The sequence below is a fragment of the Poromitra crassiceps genome (assembly GCF_964638095.1).
Source record: "Poromitra crassiceps genome assembly, chromosome: 18".
Taxonomy (NCBI): Eukaryota; Metazoa; Chordata; class Actinopteri; order Beryciformes; family Melamphaidae; genus Poromitra; species Poromitra crassiceps.
This window is the reverse complement of record NC_139636.1, coordinates 26772210-26793353: the sequence shown is the minus strand read 5'-3', so window position 1 is coordinate 26793353 and position 21144 is coordinate 26772210. Positions and strand designations below refer to the sequence as shown.

The 21144-nt window shown below is 42.9% G+C and overlaps 3 protein-coding genes across 3 annotated transcripts; 2 read left to right on the top strand and 1 right to left on the bottom strand.

Annotated features, from left to right (window-relative positions):
• Positions 1–9557: 9557 nt before the first annotated feature.
• gnrhr4 (gonadotropin releasing hormone receptor 4) lies at positions 9558–12719 on the top strand (the record flags this gene model as incomplete). The annotated part of the gene is made up of 3 exons (XM_083654799.1): positions 9558–10067; positions 11419–11623; positions 12175–12719. The coding sequence occupies 3 exons, from the start codon at positions 9558–9560 to the stop codon at positions 12717–12719; spliced, it is 1260 nt and encodes a 419-aa protein (XP_083510925.1).
• A 3234-nt stretch (positions 12720–15953) lies between these two features.
• LOC310793048 (nuclear factor 7, ovary-like) lies at positions 15954–17393 on the bottom strand (the record flags this gene model as incomplete). Its single annotated transcript, XM_083654797.1, has 1 exon — positions 15954–17393. One exon carries the CDS (start codon positions 17391–17393, stop codon positions 15954–15956), a length of 1440 nt encoding a protein of 479 aa, XP_083510923.1.
• An 879-nt stretch (positions 17394–18272) lies between these two features.
• Positions 18273–20980, top strand: pex11a (peroxisomal biogenesis factor 11 alpha; the record flags this gene model as incomplete). Its single annotated transcript, XM_083654512.1, has 3 exons — positions 18273–18400; positions 18525–18640; positions 20412–20980. Exons 1-3 carry the CDS (start codon positions 18324–18326, stop codon positions 20978–20980), a joined length of 762 nt encoding a protein of 253 aa, XP_083510638.1. The 5' UTR covers positions 18273–18323.
• Positions 20981–21144: the final 164 nt, after the last annotated feature.

Here is a 21144-nt window from a genome sequence, read left to right as displayed (position 1 = left end):
TGCATGAATAAAAATATGTTTTAGAATAAAGATTAATTAATTAAGACACAATTTGTATATAGAAGTGACCCCAGCTGTAATTGGGCTGAACGTTGAACACTGCCTAAAATTCCAAGCCAAGTACTTTTTAAAGAGGGAAGATGATTTAAATTATTTGTTCATTATTTGTTCATTATTCATGCCATATTAAAGCTGTGTAAATGTATAAGAGTAAGTAGGGAGTGGTTCTCATATATTAACATGCTGTCTACATAACCGTTGTTAGGTTAGTTGCCTAAACCTGTTTATATGTGGAAATGGGGAAGAAGTCTTCTCTACTGTAGTAGCATGACTCCCCCTACTGTTAATTTGGTGCTACTAAGTGAAATAGCTTTGCCTTTCTAACATAGTTCTCAACATACACACACACACACACACACACACACACACACACTACACACACACACACACACACACACACACACACTACACACACACACACACACACACACACACACACACACACACACACACACACACACACACACACACACACACACACACGCACGCACGTGTAAATGTAAAGTGCATATACAATCAGGTATAATAGAAGCAGACATTTGCTCTGAAAACACAACATTGGTGCATTATGACAAAGTACCCCATAAAAAACTGAATTTCTCTATGAGTGTACTGAAAATGTTCAATTATTGGTTTGGAACAAAAGCAGTGTGCACTGCATCTTTATAGGCAAAATAGAAACAGCATCTGGTAGTAAGAATAACAAAATGAAGCTGCCCGTAATTCATTATCAACGTGGTTGAAAACAGCTCATTAATCTAATACACAATGGTAGCCCTTAACATGAATAGGGTATGACAGCCAATGACCATAGATAGATAGATAGATATTTTTATTCAAGTGTCGTGCACACAGGGTGCCCAGCCCGCATGGGCTTATAAGACACTAAAGACAACAATCTTGCAAGGTGTGTAAACAACTTGACATAAACATACAGTATGTATGCATACATATACACACACACAATGTGTATGCATATATAAACATATCCACACTGGATACATATACACAAACGTACACATTATAAAACAAATCAAATATACAGCATATTTTTTCTCTTTTCCCAGGCTTTAGAAATGAAATTGGCTGCATGGAATGCTCCCTTTCTAAAACATAATTCCAATTTTTTATAATCATCCACATAAAAAAAATCATTATATAGCCAGCTCATTTTCTCGAAAAGCACATGTCTAAATTCATCATACAGAGGACAGAAGAACATAAAATGAATCTCATTTTCAATCTGTTCTAGATCACAGAACAGGCAAAGTCTCTGTTCCTCAGGTACACCGGTAAACCTACCTGTCTCTATGGCAAGAGGCAAGGTACCTGAGCGTAGCTGGGCACAGAGAGATCTTTGTGTTTTGGATAGATTTTGTTCAACATATTTTTCTACTTCATAAATATTTTTTATAAGACAATAAGTTCTTAATTTAGGCTTATTCCATATTTCTATACTCCATTTTTCTTTATGTAATTGGAAGAAAGCTTTTTTAATTTCTTGAATATTACAACGTAGTCTATTATGAAATATGAATGACAAATCAGAAATATAAAATAAAGATTTCACCTCACTGGCCCAGGGAGATAGTTTTGATGTTTCCCAATTGAAAATCTTTCTCGTCAGCCTATAATCAGGCATATTTACCAGTCTGTTCCATAAACGAAGCATTTCACATTTATGCCTGACATTGGACGGTTCCCAGCCCATGTCTCCACAAATGGCTGCTATTGGAGAACGTTTATGAACTCTCAAAAAGGAGCGAATAGCCCTGTATTGTACTGTGTTAGATTTGGTCTGTTCGTTAAAGCCCCAGACCCCAGCTGCATAGTCTGAAACAGGACATACACAGGATCTATACAATTGAGTAAATGACTTAAAACCTAGGTCTCTACAGTTTTTGACTTTGTTCAGTACAGAGCCCAAAGCTCTACCAGCTGAGTCTGATAGAGTGCCTATAGCTGGGTTGAAGGTCAGGTGATCGTCCAATGTCAAGCCAAGATACTTATACTGATTTGCATAGGTCAATGTATTTGATCCAAAATTAAATACAAATGAACTTCTTTGTACAGAGTGTTTTCTGAAATGAACAATATAAATGAATATAAATGAACCATATAATTGGATTTATTACACACATTAGGCCATTGATAACACTGGAGCACAGTTTTGATCCCAGAGTTGTATCGGAGTGTCATTGCCAATCGGATGCCTTCTCTCATGGCAGCAGTGTGTATCCATCTGTGAATGGATTTTAACGGCAAGATGATGCCATGGCCATGCCACAAGGTTAGCATGGCCATAATTCAGTATGGAAGGGATCACACATTACATTACATGCATGAGTAATGAATGACTCATTTATTTGTGTTCTATTTAAATCCACAAGTTACCATGGCTTCAAACACAAGGATGAATGGATAAAGTTAGATGATGCCACTTCAGAGCCTGCAGCATCCTCCTGCGGCAATTCTCGAGTTAATTATAGAAAATGTGTATTCTTCTCCCTAAGCTCATGAGACAACACCTGAAAATAGGTACGCTTTTAACTGCCCGAAGTTGGAAGAAGTGGAACTAAATAGAATTGATCATGCTGCCATGGGAATAAGGATATTGCAAAAGTATCACTGTCAGAAATTATTTCCTTCAACAAAATATTTGTAGAGCTTTATTGTTGCTTTACATGCAGTATATAGCCTAATAACAATAATACCATAATCCCTGAATCACTGGAAATGTGAACACATTACTTTATCATCTTGGTTCGTCGTGGTTAAGAGTTACTAATATTTAACCAAACCACATTATTTTTTAAATATAAAGACTTCAGCTTGATTTATATAGCCATACATATAGAGAGAAATGGAAACTGCCTTGAAGCAAAACGGTATCTGTCTGTTGACTGGTGGTAATGCTGCTAGGTGCAATGCTGAAATTGCACTGATAATATGCCCTGTCCTGAGACTATAATCGTCTTTGAGAGAAACTCACGCCTACATGTAGCATACAGATTTCTGACAGAAAGATGTGAACTTGCTCACTGAGAATGAAAAAATTGCCTTAAAATGCATGAATTTGTGGATAATTTAGCTCCCTCCACTTCCCTCCCTGTCAATGTACGGTAATAGCTACTTCAGAGCCTATAAATACACCTATCGCCTGGATGAATTGATGGCATGGAGGAAGAGGTTAATTCACCAACCAAACCCATCAAATCTTGGGAGACAAGTGACAGCTTCCATTTTGCCTATTTTAAATGATCACACTGGCATCACACTGACTAGAGCGCAATTTACTGCATTTTAGATGAAGAATATTCCACAAAAGAGTAATCTAAGACAGTTTGCCTCACTAGTTTTTTTGTTTGTTTTTCACATATACCTCTCAGTATATAATATGACTTGCTGCCATGAAAAAATGAAAATGAATTGCCTGCTATGATTGAGACACCCTCTGTTCCCTGCTCTCCTGCTCTCCACTTAAAACCATTGCCAATTCACACAGTGTTCATCATTTTCCACATATCACATTATATTCAATTACTGGGATCACGTCATGTTATGATAGTTCCCAAAGACTATGTGCTTTAGTTCCCAATGACTATGTGCTTTAGTTCCCAATGACTATGTGCTTTAGTTCCCAATGACTACGTGCTTTCAAGAATCAACAAATCACTTGGCTAGAGCGTCATAATGAGGTCATTCTCCATCATGTGGGTAATGTGGCACACATGAGCACATGGCTTGAGTGACTCTGACATGCTACTTATCAAGACATCAAAGGATGAGCCGACCTTTCCTAAACCCAATTATAGGCTCCTGCTTCTAGAGCAGGGGTCAGCAACCTATGGTACGGGTGCCATCTCTGACACGTGGTGCAGGGGTCAGCAACCTATGGTACGGGTGCCATCTCTGACACGTGGTGCAGAGTATACGCAGGGGTCAGCAACCTATGGTACGGGTGCCATCTCTGACACGTGGTGCAGAGTATACGCAGGGGTCAGCAACCTATGGTACGGGTGCCATCTCTGACACGTGGTGCAGGGGTCAGCAACCTATGGTACGGGTGCCACCTCTGACACGTGGTGCAGGGGTCAGCAACCTACGGTACGGGTGCCACCTCTGCTTCTAGAGCAGGGGTCAGCAACTTATGGTACGGGTGCCACCTCTGCTTCTAGAGCAGGGGTCAGCAACCTATGGTACGGGTGCCACCTCTGCTTCTAGAGCAGGGGTCAGCAACCTATGGTACGGGTGCCACCTCTGCTTCTAGAGCAGGGGTCAGCAACCTATGGTACGGGTGCCACCTCTGACACGTGGTGCAGGGTATACACAGTATACCCACTCATTTTTCAGTTGGCCTTGAGTCTTACACACTTCTAAATCCCAGAGAGGGAGACAGCCAAACAGTGAGCGTGCTATTGGTCCGTGCTTATCAAGCTGCGCGATCACTGGACAGCCGACGTGTCAATCACGCTCAAAACAATTATTTTTATTGTCTATTATTCCTTGTTAAATTCCTTGTTAAATACATTGTTAAATACTTTGTTAATAACTTGTACTGTAACTTAGTCAATGTATTCCAATGAACACCTTTATTACTCAATTCAATTGAATTTATTTGGAAATTGGTGACCACAGGTTTGTTTCTCATTGAACATGGATTGTATGAACCACAAACATTGACTTTTTTCTTTTTCTTTGTTGACCTCTGACATGACCTCTGAGTAATTACATGTTGTTTTATTGTTTATAACTCCACTCAGCATGAGCAGAGCTTTCATTAGAGCCTCATATGAAGGCGCTACGACAACGTCGAAAAATTGAAATCTTGGATTTGAAGGTCAAAAATAGGTCAAAATAGGTCAAATCATCAAAACAACGGCAATTCGGAATTCTTCCACTCCAAAAGATGCCAGAAACCATGAAATGTGCAGTATTGTAGGCCAAACTATTGAAAATATTCCATCTAAATATTTGTTTTCACCCAAACATTTATGATGAGGAGGAAAAGTGGGCATGTGCGTTTTCTCGACAAGGAGTAGTTTTGCTGCTTAAAGAGGACATGACACATTTAATCATATGACTATAGTTCATTTGCATTTCACCTAAAAAAAGACAGGACACTGCTTTCAAGATTACATAGATTTGCTAGAAAGATGAACAACATTTCACCTTTTCACCAACTGGGGCGCTGCTTGATGACATCACTCGGTTGACTGTACAGTACAGTACAGTACAGTATAGTACAGTATAGTACAGTACAGTACAGGCTAGTTAACTGTTAGTACTATTAAGTGTTTTGAATTCTATCAGGCTCACAGCAGCTGTTGTGTTTCTGACTTGTGGTTGTTTTGATTCATCAAAATATTCAAAATCCTTACTACTGTACTGTACAGCCATCGTCTGCTATTGTTGTGATCGCTGTGCTGCATACTGCATATTACTCACTATGGCTATTAAAATGATCTTGATCTTCAATCTTAAAAAAAATCTACAAGTCTGCAACTCCTATTAAAGAATTTTTCTCTGTGACTTCAAAGTTACTAGCCTACTGCAAATAACTGGTGTGTAAGCTCTCGATGCAAAATGGCAATTCTGCTAGCGTGGTAGGTAGCCTAAGAATGACACTTCTTTGTTATGTGAAATATCTTGCAGCTTCTGGTCAATTCAAAGGCACAACGGCAGTCATGACTCATGAGGAGAGAAACCCAGGCAAGAGAGAGAGAGAGATGATTGGATGATTGGATGGATGGATGAAGAAATCTACAGTACTGTAGCTCGGAGCATCTTCAGTTGCTGCATCATTAAAGGGCAGAGGATGAAGCGGGGGAAGCAGCTGGAGTGACGCCAGATCTGCCGGACGGCACCTGGATTGCAAATAGTTTCAGTGAAAGCCGGAGCTCACGTTCAGCACCACTTCTTAATTGCAGGTAAGCCTTTTTTTCTTTTTCTTTTGTTTACCTGCGATAACTGGCAACATTTTGATATGCTACAGGTTGGTAACTGTCCTTGTTTTTCTTTTCCTCTCTCCGGGATAGGACAATAATGAGACAATTGACCAATACATGTCTGTGACAAGTGAACAAACCGATTTAGCTCAGCAATAGACTGTAGACTACTGGTGCTTATGTGCTTTCTTTACACACACACACACACACACACACACACTGTACATATAGATTCACATATATGTATAATCTATAATACATATAATCTATATATATAATCTCTCTCTATATATATATGTGTGTGTGTGTGTGCGTGCGTGCGCGCGCGCGCCCGTGCGTGCGTGCACGCGTGTGTGTGTGCATGCGTACATGTGTGTGTATATACTGTATATTATATAGGCTATATATGTATATAATTGTAATGAATATCTTTATTTGTATGTATTATGCATTATGCTAATTTTGCATTTTGCAAGATCCAGGGATGCCTTAAAGGAGAAATTCACTGAAAAACAATGCTGATTTATTTTGCACATGATTTCACATCCAAAAACTGTAAACAGTTTTGCAAACATTCATTAGTTTGAGAGTTATTGAGAGTTGATTTGAGTTAAGTTGTGGATCATTAATGTCATTTGTGCATGAATGACATCGCTGTTTTTTCGGTGGAGTTCTCCTTTAATAGCCTATATACTAAGCATCTCACCTACTACGCACGCTCGATTCCTAGGCTCACCCGCCGCGCAGGCTCACTAGCTCGGCCTTGCCCGCCCTGCAGCTCCCCGAGCTGGCCCTGCAGCTCAACCGCTGTGCGGGCTCACTTGCTCACTGATGATGTCACAACTTCGCATCACTGATGACATCACAATTGCTCTTATGACATCATCAGTGATGTCACAATGCACAATTGCTCAAGTGACATCAGACATCACTTCTAGTTGAGTGACATCACTTCCGGGACGGATCTCGATTCCTAGGCTCGCCCGCGCGGCCTTGCCCGTCCTGCAGCTCGCACAGCTCAGCTGTGTGGCCAATGAGACCAGCATCACTGATGATGTCAGATTTATGACATCACTGATTATGTCACAGTGGGATTTATGACATCACTGATGATGTCACAGTGGGATTTATGACATCACTGATGTGGGACAGAGTGTCACAGTGGGACAGAGAAACAAACAAACAGACATATTTTTAGCTTGGTCTCTTTGTGTCATTAAGCACTTTAAATCATTATCCATCCAGGGTGCACCTTTAGACTTGACAACTATCAAGCTGCAGCCCTTTCTCACATGAAAGAGCAATCATTTTGTTCCTGTAAAGGGGCATGGAGGCAAAATCCCTGTGTTGTTGTGCTACTGCTAAGTGCTCCACATGGCTTATGGCTTCAATATGATCGCATGATGTCTGACACTTATTTTCATCACAGTAGGCAAGGCAAGGCACCTTTTGTATAACACATTTCCGGCACTGATTGGCAAAATATAAAAGATGAAATTGGAATCACAGGAGTCTTTACAGCCAGCATGTGTGACATAATCAGCTAGAGAGAGTTTAAGAGCTCCAGGGTCCGAAAGACAAAGCATGCAGTGAAAATATGTTATTCTCTGCTTTTTTCTTTCTTTCCATATTTCTGCACACTGTGGTGCTTAAACGGTCATGGAATTGTAGAAGTTGGGTATGGGGCAAGAAAGCTGAGACTTGTGAATCCAACGAGCCCATTCATGGGTATCTCTGCTTAAAATAATTCTAATATAAATGTATATACACCCAAACTTATCCTGCTTAAGGCCCCCAGATGTGCAGGGCCGGCCCTGCGCGCACTACCAGATGAGCCACCGGGGATGCCCCAGAGATTTCTGTAGAAGCAGAACTTGTCGTATTGTAACCCTGAACTGTCCACACTGGAATCTGATATGGCCACATTTAAAAAAAATAGTGTAAACAGCCAAACAAACAGAAAATCTAATCTGATCAGTAAATCAGCTTGAGCACTAATGCTCTTGCAGTGTGAACGTAGCCTTAGTTTGTTTGACACCCCTCCTTCAGACAAACATGTTTAAACATAATAGGTCTTATCCTGGTTCCCACACTCATCTTGGCTGCCTAATAATATCTCATCTTAAAGGAACACTCTGCCCATTTTCAACCAGCTTTGTATCATTAGAACATCAGTAGTATATCAGAAAACTGTAAACTGTTTTGAAGTCTGTCATTTTCACTAACTCAAATTAATAACTCATTAACTCAAATCAACTCTCAATAACTGTCAAACTAGATGAATGACTTCAAAACCGTTTACAGTTTGAGAGTTGATTTGAGTTAATGAGTTATTCATTTGAGTTAGTGTGGACCAGTGATGTCACTGGTCCACACTTTAACACTCAATAACTGTCAAATTAAATGACAGACTTCAAAACCGTTTACAGTTTTCTGATATACTACTGATGTTCTAATGATACAAAGCTGGTTGAAAATGGGCGGAGTGTTCCTTTAACAACTATATCCATCTTGTATCGGAGGAAAAGCTCTTCATTTGTTGTAGAATATTGGGGTCGTTTTTGCATGCGTCTGAGTCTCTGCCCTGTGCCCTCCAAACATTATGAATAATGTTTAATATAAACAGCGATGTTTTGAAGGAAGGATTCACTTGATATTTTCCTGAGTGCATACACAGTTTCACACTGTGCTCACTATTAGCCCAGCAATAGAGAGCATTCACAATATAATACATAGAGATGACAAATAAGGCATGCGGAGACCTGTAGGCTGTTGGGTAAACAAACAAGCTACCACCCACTTAGCAGGGGTCAGGGGTCATGCAGGGCAGGCTGGCAGTAGGAGGAGTTATGTTTATTTCATATTTTCTCTGCAGTGTGAGGCGCTCTATGAAAAGTGTGTGCGTGCGTGTGTGTGTGTGTGTGTGTGTGTGTGTGTGTGTGCATGCGTGCGTGCGTGCTTGCGTGTGGGTGTGTGTGTGCATGCGTGTGTGTCTCAAGTCAAGTCAAATTTATTTATACATGCACGCACACGCGCGCACTCGCACACACACAAACACGGAGGGCATGTGTAAATGTGAAGTGCATATAAATTCAGGTATAATACTGTAGAAGCAGACATTTGCTCTGCATGAAAACACAACATTGGTGCATTATGTCAAAGTACCTAATTAAAAACAACAGTAATTTTTACTGTTTTAAAGTCTACAGTCTACTAGCATTATTTGGGGCATCTCTAATGTCACGTGGAAGAGCATTCCATCTGTTTGGAACATAGTAACTAAATGCAGCTTCTCCTGCTTTCAAGTGCACACGGGGAACACCTCTGTAAAGGCCTAGTGAGGGGTGTAGTCCATGGGCGTTTTGTCAAATAGTCATGTTATAACTACCCCCCCCCCAACCCCCCACCCCCCCACCCCATCCCCCATTGTGTTTCCACAGCTTAATCCCCAGTTGAAGTTCCAGCGGAAAATCAGACGTAGAAAAAAGACAGAGAAGAGGAGTCAGGAGGAGCATCAAGTGACCTCAGCCTCAGACTCCTGCGTTCATCATGTTCCATCAAACAGTGAATGGCAGCTGCGAGGAGGGACCCACCTCACTCTGCAGCCAGAGCACAGACGAAGATGCGCTCCTCCAGCTGCCCACTTTCTCCACAGCAGGCAAAGTCAGAGTTATCATCACGTTCTCTCTGTGCGCAGTGTCGGCCGCATGCAACCTGATTGTGCTGTGGGCGGCCGGCACCGGTCGCAGGCCCAGGTCCCACATCAGGATACTCATGGTGCACCTGACGGTGGCAGACCTGCTGGTGACTTTCATTGTCATGCCCGTCGACGCCGTGTGGAACATCACGGTTCAGTGGCGAGCGGGAGACGTCGCCTGCAGGCTGCTGATGTTCTTGAAACTGGTGGCAATGTACTCCTGTGCTTTCGTAACCGTAGTCATCAGCCTGGATAGACAGTCTGCGATCCTGAATCCTTTGGGCATCAGCCAGGCCAAGAGGAAAAGCAAAATCATGTTGACTGTGGCTTGGACGATGAGTGTGATCCTCTCTCTCCCTCAGGTAAGGTTTTATTTGATAAGGCTCATGACTGGTGAGGTTCTCACAATGGGATCAAGCAGGCCCTTCCTGGGCCCTACAGACAGAAGCACTGTTTTATTACCTCTGAGGGTGCTTTCACACTGGGGACCCGGGAACGGAACCGAGCACACTTGTCCCCAAATTGACCCCAGGTGCGGTTTGTTTCATGAGTGTGAACGTTGCGTTCTGTGCCCGGGCGAGTACTCGGGCATTGAACTCCTGAACAAAAGCAATCATTCCCAGTGAGAAAGCACCCTGATTGTATCCACCAAGCAAGGGTGAGGTTCACAAGCGGCCCGGGGGCAAGAATTGCTATGCAACCCCCATACCCCAACACACCCCTGTACACCTATCCACATCACACTATGGACTGAATGCAATCCATTTTCATGAATAACTAATTATTACTTGTACATTTTTACACTTTACAGTGAATATACAATTATTAATAAATAACATTTATCCATCCATTCATCCATCTTCAACCGCTTATCCGGGGTTGGGTCGTGGATGTAGCAGTTCCAGTAGGGGACCCCAAACTTGCATTGAGATATATAGTGCTGGATCTGTCCCATGGTCTCCTCCCAGCTGAATGCCTGGAACACCTCCCTAGGGAGGCGACCAGGTGGCATCCTCACCAGATGCCTGAACCACCTCAACTGGCTCCTTTCTACACAGAGGAGCGGCGGCTCTACTCCGAGTCCCTCACGGACGACTGAACTTCTCACCTTCTCCCTAAGGGACTTTAGCCACCTTCCTGAGAAATCCATTACGGCCGCTTGTATCTGCGATCGTGTTCTTTCGGTCATGACCCATCCTTCATGACCATAGGTGAGGGTAGGAACCAAGATCGACCGGTAGATCGAGAGCTTTGCCTTCTGGGTCAGCTCCCTTTTTGTCACAATGGTGCGGTAAAGCGAGCGCAATACCGCTCATTCCATAACATTTATTCAATGATATATTGCAATACAGGTTGATGATTGCAACTCTGTTGCAAGAGAGTACTAACACTCATCAGTAATTCATATCTGAATGTCAGGCAGCCCATTTTGTGTTTACAGGGCCTGTGATAGATACCACCCTGAGTTTTACGCCCCTGCCATAAAGTATTTCATGATCCAGATTCATAATGATAGTGAAAAAGGCTATTTGGACATCTTCACTGGCTCATCATAAGACTTGATTGTTATGACTAATCCTGCTTTAATCTTGTACTTTGTGATTCAGCAGAGTACCACATACTCCACCAAGTTACTGTCACAGCCATAAATGATGACTGTCTATGTGATTTGGAGTAGTGAAGTATAACTATGCTTGTTTTGTTTTCACACAGATGTTTATATTTCACAATGTGACCATCACAGTTCCTGAGAACTTTACGCAGTGCACGACTCGTGGGAGTTTTGTCAAGCACTGGCAAGAGACACTCTATAACCTGTTCACCTTTGTGTGCCTCTTCCTGCTCCCTTTGGTCATCATGATCTCCTGTTACACACGGATCCTCATTGAGATATCCGGCCGCATGGCTCGCAGCAACTGTAAGTCTCTTCTTTTCAAACTGGGTCTTGTGGTCAAAATAGGATTTTGCGGGGAGTCTGGGCAGTGTAAAGGTAAAAGACCTGGGTTCAGTTCCTCAGTTCCTGGCAGCGGTTCTTCCGGCTTAGTAAGACGTTCCTACAGACACAATTGGCCGTGTCTGCGGGTGGGAAGCCGGTGGGGTATAAGTCCTGGTCCAGTGCCTCTTCTGGTCAGTCGGGGCACCTGTTCGGAGGGGAGGGGAACTGGGGGGAAATAGCGTGATCCTCCCACATGCTATGTCCTGCCAGTGAAATTCCTCGCTGTCAGGTGAAAAGAAGCGGCTGTATCGGAGGAAGCATGTGTTAGTCTACAACTCTCCCCAGATCGGGAGAGGGGGTGGAGCAATGACTGGGGCAGCAGGGGGGATTGACCAAGTACAATTATTGGGCAGAAAATGGGACAAAAAAATTGGACTGGGGGAAACTTGATTAAAAATAATAATAGGGTTTTGCATGCTGCATGCCTCTGTGACAGTATTTGATAGTGACGATTGCATTGATCTCTGTTCTAGTGGTGTCTAGAGAGGTGCATCTCCGCCGCTCCCACAACAACATTCCCAAAGCTCGGATGAGGACTCTGAAGATGAGCATCCTTATCGTGACCTCCTTCATCATCTGCTGGACCCCGTACTACCTGCTGGGTCTGTGGTATTGGCTGTTCCCAGAGAAAATGGAGGAGACCGTCTCCCATTCCTTGACTCACATGCTGTTTATCTTTGGCCTCTTCAACGCCTGTTTAGACCCCATCACTTACGGCCTGTTCACCATTCCTTTTCACCACGGTCTCACGAGATGCTATCGAAGAACAAACACACAGACTGAGCTGGAAAATAACACGTCCCTGACAGGCTCTTTGGGGCACTTGTCTTTCCATATGGTGCATCTGTCCCCGCAGAGGCAGACCATCTGCAGTCTGTCCCCACAGAGGCAGAACATCTCCAGTAGCCGCAACGCAAACCTAGAAGAGGGACAGGAACCAGGGAGAAACTATCTTTCAGTTGGCAACACCAGCGCACAGGGTATCCCAAGGCAAATCAGCCCAGTAAGCAGAATATAATGTTTTAGAGCCAAGGTTTTCAAAGACTGAGACTGTGGGCCTCCCCCCAGATAAAGCTGGCTGAGCAGCACACTGAATATGGGTAGAGGTGCTTTTTGCTTGGATTTCTCTTTGACAAACCCTTTTCACAGCAGCAGCCAATTTGATGTGTCACAGCAGGGTACACACACAGGTGTAACCAATAACATGAATGATGGTTCCATTCCATTTAGGTGTTCCAGTGTCAGCCCCTTCATCAATGTTATTGGTTACACCTGTGTTTACCCTGCTTATAGGCTCAGAGACGCCTTAGTGAAGTTACACTTTTGAAAATACTGCTGTCTGTATTCAGAAAAAGATGTCTACTCTACTGTCAAAGAAATATATTTGATAAGATGGAGGCTCTGTTGAAATTTGTTATTTGCTCAAGTGCTGTAAAATGTAATGATGTCTTTGTTGTTGTTGTTCTTTTGACCAGAAGTGCTTCTGCTATTCATTGTTTATTGATTCAAAATTGCTATGAGTTGTTTGGGGGGGGGGGGGGGGTTTGGGGGGGCTCGGGTGTAGCCTAATGCTTTATGTTCAGTGTTAATTATTGTGATTTTGTTTTTATAGCAAATATGAATGTTATAACATGATCAGTACTGACCATGAAAGCCTTTGAACTAATGTGATATGGATTATGTTTCGTGAATGTACCCTTTTCAGTAAATATTGAGTTCTGTGATTACACTGCCCAAGAGAAATGTTTGATATATTGAGTGTTGCAGAGATTGACCTGGAGATACTCTCTATTGGTGAAGTGAGCAAGTATTGTAGTAGGCTATGTTGTGATAGATTGTTTTTGTCATGTGTTTGTGGTTTCAAAGAAGCTTTGTGGTTAACAATAGCCTATTTGCTTGATGATATTGTTTTTCTTCTGTAAGTTGTGTGTAACGTGTATATATGCTGTATTCTACAACAGCATGAGTGAATACTGGATTCTGATTGGCTAGCAACAGTGGTAAATAGGCCAACAATCTACAGTTCGGCTCCAACCGCAGTATCACTCCGCTCCCTGGTGCTGACTCCGCCCACTGTTAGCCTGTCAGTCTGCAAATCTCTAACAAGGAAATGGCCGATCTCTAACACAAGGAAATGTCCGATTTCGTAGTAACGTTTGATTTACTGGGTGGATTGAGTTTTGAGCAGTGGTTAGATGAAGATGAAGGTGAAGTGAACAAAGAACGACATGGTGAAATTGGGGAGAGAGAACTGGCTGAGCTTGAGTTGTCACGAGTTCGGACTAGCGGGAGGTCGGACTAGCGCCCGGACCCCGAACCTGGGACTGTCAAACAAACAAACGCCCTCTGCCGTCACCAGATATCAACACACCACCACCAAAACGGGCTGCTTTAGATAACTGTTTAAATAACTGTACTTTTACAGGCAATGTATCAATAACTGTGAATCCCGTTAAGGAATAGGTTAGTTGTTTTTTGGCTCAAAGGCAACTAAATGTTTAGTGCAATCATTGATCTTGTGTATGGAACTATATTCTGTGGCGGAAGGATAAATGTATTCTGAAACCAGTAATGATTGTAAATAATGAATTGGATGTTACAATTGTGTATTTTTCATATTATTTGGTAGCTGTTGTAGAAAACAAATTTACCACTCGAGGTCGGGGTTTGTGGCCACATTTACCACTGGTACAGGGTTTATAGCACTCGGCTTCGCCTCGTGCCACAACACTGTACCAGTGGTAAATGTGGCCACAACCCCCTCCCTCTCGTGGTAAATTTGTTAATTAATTTGTTGAATAAACATACATTGTGATATATTTGATTGCTTTAGGTTAGGTGATAAACAAGTATCACTGTACAAGAGGGTCAAAACTACAAACACAAATACACATTTTTCATCAGATTAGAGATCGGAAAAGGCGTCACCAACCTAAGCCACCTCATTTTTAATGTTATGTAGCTGATGTGGTCTCATTTTTCACCACCAAACATTCATTTCTACAAGCTTTGTTTGAAAATGTACAGTCACAATAGCAATTACTAGTTTTGTGGCTTTTACAGTATAAACTGTTGGATGAGTGGATGAAGGTTTAAGCTAGTATTTAAATGCTATGTGAGGAAAATATCCAGATCTATATTTCACTTACTTAGTTTGACAGGCTGTCCACTGATGCTGTCACTGCTTTAACTGCTTTAGCAGGCAGACATTACCTGTATCTTCTCTTAAACTTACAGCAGCATTACCCCAAGTCCAATAATTCCCTTTACAACTGAACAATCGGGGGAAACAGATGTGTGGATGGTCAACGACATCACATGTAATCTGTGAAAAATTGGCCAACGCTGAATTTTTCATAATTGTCAACAGCCAATCAGATTTTTTACACCTCGTTTCTGATCATCTGATTTCATTCCATGAAAAGTAGGTCCACCTGGCAAGTGCAAAATGGACGAGAAATTGATTAGAGCCATTCAAAGCATCCAATAGTTCTCTACCACTTTTATTTGAACAACGGGAATAAACATTTCAATAATCATGCTCGGAGGACGGTAGCATTCATGACTGAGGTCATCTAAGTTTTAACATCATGAGTCATTTTGGTCTAAATATGGGGCATATTTTTAAAGCAGAGTGCCAACTGTCAATACAGTGATTACCTTAATGCCTCTTCATGATCAATAGCTTATTTCAAATCCACCTGCAATTCTTAAAGGAAAAAAGTAATAACAGAACAGGGTGGAGTGGAGATGGAATACTGAACAATTAGCTCAACCAAGTGACAATCTGGAAATAAAATCTGGTTGACTGCTTTCTTATTTAATATGGAAACTGTTTTTTTCTGGAAAATGGAAATGGAAGCTATCTTACAAAGAAATTGGTCCAATTTGGTATTTCAAAGTTGCATTTGATTTTATACCTGTAAACTTTAGATTGTTTACAGTAGCCTACATTAACCTCGGGTAAGAGATAAAAAAAAAATGCAAATATATTGCATGTCTCCTTTGAAAGCATATACACTGTACAAAATTCACCAGAAATTTTAAAAGATGGCCCCCCTATCTTGCACCAATAGATGCTCAGCCCATACAGGCTTACAAGGCAAACACCAGAATTATTACCATGTAAACAGATGCAAGACTAAATAAACTATTTTGGTCTTGATGTAAAGCACACAAAAAGTAGGCCATTTCAGCTCAGCACCAGCGCTTCAAGCACTCAACCTGGTAGTTTAGTTGGTGGACACACTCCCTAACTGTGTTGTTCCACTGTTACAGATACCTTCACTGGTAAAATCTTCAGAGGATGTACGTCATCCACAGTGGCAATGTATGGAAACAGCCTGTCAGTGAAAGTGTGTGTGAAGGTGTGTATGAGTGTGTGAGTATCAGGATCAGAGAATGACAAATGTCCTCTGTTCCAGTCCAGATGCACTCGGACCCTCTGGAGCTGCTGCAGCACTGAGAGACTGACTGTGTCTGGATCTGATGGGGAGTCTGCTCTGTATTCACCATCAATGAACCATACTCTCCAAAATCCAGAGTTTATCTCTTCCTTCCAGAGGAAGGGACCCTTCCTCTGGACAGACTCTTCTAACACACCCAGTTCCCAGTATGTACCGTCTCCAAACTCAACATCCCAGCTGTGAGTCCCCGAATTAAAGCCTTCCGAGCCCAGAATAGTCCAGGAAGCATCAAACCTCTCTGGATTGTCAGGAAGCTGCTGCTCGGTTCCAAATCTCACACTGGTCAGATCTCCGGACAGGGTGAGTTTTGGATCGGCAGTGTTGGGGTCCAGAATCACAGGAGTGTAGGAGAACATCTTCTTCATTTTTTCCCAGACTGTGAAGCTCAGGTTGCCCAGGTGTTTGGCCTCATCTATCAGTGCTCCTGAGACCAGCCATGGATCCTCCAGCTGTGGATCCTCCAGCAGGGGGCGCTGGACTCTTTCCACTGTACCCTTGTAGTTCAGCAGGAACATGGCGTCTTCAGCTCTCAGCTGTTTCTCAACGGCTCTGACCGTGTCAAAAAGAGCTGCTATCTCTCTGCTCAGACCCTCAATCTTATCCTTCCACCTCTGACTCTTCTGCTCCTCTTCCTCCCTCAGTGCATTGATCCTGGCCCTCTTTTCCTCGTGGAGATACTGGTGAAGTTTCTTAAACTCCTCATTAATCTGCCTCTCTGTGCGTTGGGCCTGGACCTCAATGTGTTTTGTAGTTTGATCATAGTTACCTTTGACTTTATTAAAGAGTACCAGTTTCTCCTGTAAGAGCTTCAGTTGTTCCTGAAGTTTGTTCTTGTGAGGCCGTACAGCTTCATCGATGGGACTGAATCTGTGGTCGGTGTGTATTTCAGAATCTCGACAGAGAACACACACTGGCTGCTGATGGTCCAGACAGAAGAGCTTGAATTTCTCATTGTGCAGCCTGCAGAGAGGCTCAGACTCCGCTGCAGCTCCCTGATCTCTCTCCAGTAAGAAAGCATCACACAGGTTCTTCAACACCAAGTTACAAGGTGGTTTACTCTGTGAAGATGTAGCCTTGCAAAAGGGACAGTCGTGTATTCTGTTCCTTCTCCACCATTCCTGCAGACAGGCTTTACAGAAGCTGTGGCTGCATGACAGGAAGACTGGATCTTTAAAGATGTCATGGCAGATTGGACAGGAGAGATTCTCCTCAAATCTGGAAGCCATTTCTTCTCTTGACTGAAGCTGAAAACACAGCGGACAGAGATGAGATTAAAATGATGAACAAAATGTAATGATAGGCCTATATGCTGAATTGTGTCCCATAAGAATTCTAAAAAGCATTTCAGTCATGTAATGTAACCTTGCCGATAAGCCAGGCCACCTTGCACGGTTTTTTGACTAGTTTGGCGTGATGTCCTCAAGAGACGGGCTGAATGTCCGATATTAAGTTAACGCTAACTACTTAATATTATGTTTTGTGTATTAACATTTATTGTAAATATTAAAAATCATAAATACATCCAGTAAATAGTCATTTTGAGCGGATGTAATGCAGTTTTACTCACAGCTGAAGGAACAGCGCTCACCCCATGGTGTTCCATGGTGTTCACGTGTTGTTGGTGGTTGTTGTTCAGTGTTTACGGTTGAAGGACCCCTGCCTGCCGCAAGCTGTCCCCTGAACCGCCTGTTCAAAATGCCACAAAATATCACCACAACACAAAAGCTCACCTTATGGCCCATAAGTTATGGGAGGTAGAATGGCTCTTTCCAGTGTTGGGAGTAGTTACTAAGTAATGCATAATTCCACTACTTTTTGAGGTAACTAGCCTACTAACTTAATTACTAGCACTGGTCCGTCCGCAAAACGCATCCCCAATCGCCCCCCCCCCGGTCCGTTCGTAAAACTATCTGTAGTGAAACAAGTAGACCCACGGACCCACCTATCCTTGCTGGCATGCAACAACTTCTTTGATTGGAAGATTAGCTTCGTCTGAATGTGAATGGTTTAAATGTTCAGATAACTTAACTGAATTTGTATCGCTAGCATTAGACGCGCTACTATAACAAACGTGATCTATATTTAAGACGGCAGTAGCGGTCCGTTAGCGAGAACAACTTAATCTGTGCAACTGCTCTTAGCCCAAATAGAACAACATGTTCTTGTTAGATTTCACCATGGACACGTTCATTAAATTTACCAATCAAAGTCAAGGGAGGGATCGTATCTTCAGGTAAGCTAAGTTGTTGTTAACATTGTGATTTGGATACAAACTATTGGCTGTTTAAGTTATTGTAAGAAACGTGCATGTAATGCCAATTGCAGCGCGCTTGTTGAGCGGGTTGTTTGTCTTTCAGGGCAACACAGTATGCCTGCGCACTGTCCAGATATTTACTCAGAAACAGCTCGGGAAGAAAGGAACTTGTGACGACGCTTCAAAGTCTGGAGTCCAACATGAGTGCTGGACGAAAATGTGAGTGTGTGTACAAAATGTACAATTTAAAGAGGATCGAGGCACCTAGAGCAGTGGTTCTTCAAGTGTGGTCTGGAGGCCCCCAGCGGTGCTTGAGGGCATTTCCAGGGGGCCCCCAGAATAGGTATATTTCATTTGGATTTAATTAACTAATAAATACACCAATTAGGGAAAGGTCCAGCAAGAATGATGGTAGTCCTAGGTTTCACACTCACCCTCCTATTATTGCCCCAGTGTAGAGAGTTAATTAATAAATCAACAACAACAGGCTAATTGGTTCCTGGGGGCTGGGACAAAGTCTTATTAAACTGGGGTCTGTAGCTCTAATATGGGGGTGCGCAACATGAACCACTGAGCTAGAGCAGTGGTTCCCAAATGTGTGTGTGTGTGTGTGTGTGTGTGGGGGGGGGGGGGTCACGGCACACCACTGTGATTCCCAGAATGTGTGAAATTGGCCTAAAGAATGTGTGAATTACAGAATGTGAAATACAATTTAAAAAGACCACATTTTAACCATAATTGTTACGTTTTGTTTGTTTTGTTTATGAAATTTTCATGTGCGCACACGCCGCACAAACGTTTGTAGGCTTCAACCACTCTGGGGGTAGTGGGGGTCGCGAGCCTCTGGCACTGTTATTTTGGGGTCGGGGGCTGAAACGTTTGGGAACCCTTGAGTTAGAGGCTAGAGCACACCTCCCACCTTCTACTTCTTCGCTAAAATTTCCAGCAGATTAGACACTGAAAAGTGTACTGCCGCCCTCTACCGCCAATGAAAGTATTTACGTGATCTTTTGCCTATAGGCAGTCTTCATGGTACTGTGTTGCTATGTAACAGTTTGGAACCTAGCGATGTCCTGCCAGTTATGTGTTGGAGTGCTCGAGACCGGTCTTGACCACATTTTGATGGTCTTGGTCTCGTCTCAGACTCGCCCTCCATCGGTCTTGGTCTTGTCTCGGTCTCGGGCAAGCCGGACTCAGGATTTTATTTCAAGACCAGCCGAGACCACAACTACAGTGACATCATTCCTTGCCTGTGTATATATTTTTACCGTGATTGTGTGTAAAAATCCTTCCTTCAATCGCAACCAATAACCTTGCAGTTTGAAAGTTTTTAACGCTGTAGACAACACAGGTCAACAAGGTGGCTGCAAAGATGTCGTTCAAATTGTGTCATACGATTTGCTTATATAAACCACAAAGTGAGTCATAATTCAGCAGCAGTGAGGTGTTTTTACATTTCATTCTGCCCACTGTGCTGAGCCTTTCTGAAGGTCAGTGATATGGAATTGCAGTGTTTCAGATCAAAATCTAATGATTGTATTCTGTCACTGAGTATATACTGCGTACAGCCATTTATATTTTACTACAGTATAATTCCTAAATAATAATTTATTTCGTTATTAGCAGAGCAATGGTGTAAAGGTTAAGCCATCATTAGAGTGACAGAGTCATGGTCTTTTTTTTCTTGTTTGGTCTTGAAAATGGTCTCGCATTGGTTTGGTCTTGGTCTCGGTCTCGGTCTCGCCCGCTCTTGGTCTTGTCTCGGTCTCGCCCCCTGTACTAGCAAACAAAACACTGCAACAGGAAGTAAGCTGGGGGAAATACGTCATCCCTGCGGTACTCTTTGGGTGACATCACGGTGGCTACATCCATATCTTTATACGGTCTATGGTATGCACCCAATCCTAGTTTGCAATCCAATAGACTGCAGTAACTATGAAATATAGATCTGACATTTCACATTGTTGTTTTGTTGTCTTTTCTTTGTCAGTGTTCAGGCTGGGGAACACAGTGAATTCCATTGAAGCTGCCAAGCGAACCATGCAGCTCTCTGACCCGGTGCTGTGCCTGTTCCTCACCGTGGCCAACGTCAACCGCGCCCTCTACTTTATCTGCGACAACGCACTTTGGGCCAGAAGTGTCGGCCTTATCAACGACATCAACCGGGACCGGTGGAGCCTTAACGCCTCCCGCTACTACTTCCTCTCGCTAGTTATGGGTCTGACCAGAGATGCTTACGTCATCGCCCAGTTAGTGGTCCAGAGAGCGAGAGATAAGCGCTTTCAGCAGAGGCTCGGTCGGCACCTCTGCGACAGTCCTGAGGTGGCGGAGGTTGTCGTTCCTCAGCTGGACGCGTTTGTCTTCCTCCTGCTGGAGAGCCTAAAGACGCACCCCGCTGTTGCCTTGGACACGCTGAAAAATCTGTGTGATCTTTTCATTCCGTTAGACCGGCTGGGTATATACCAGTCGAACGCAGGAGTGGTTGGATTTTGCGGTCTGATTTCCTCACTGCTAGGGATCGTAACTCTTGTACAGCCCAACTTAAAAATCAAACCGTGATATCCAGGGTTGAAAGCGATTGGAATGTCTTATTGCCGAGCGAAAGAAATGGTATATCTTGAACTACCCGATCTTTAAAATGATTTAGTCATATAACTGGATTCATAATGGCTAACTGAGGTTAACCTGGGTGCACAAAGACTAGACTTGTGTAGACTAGACAT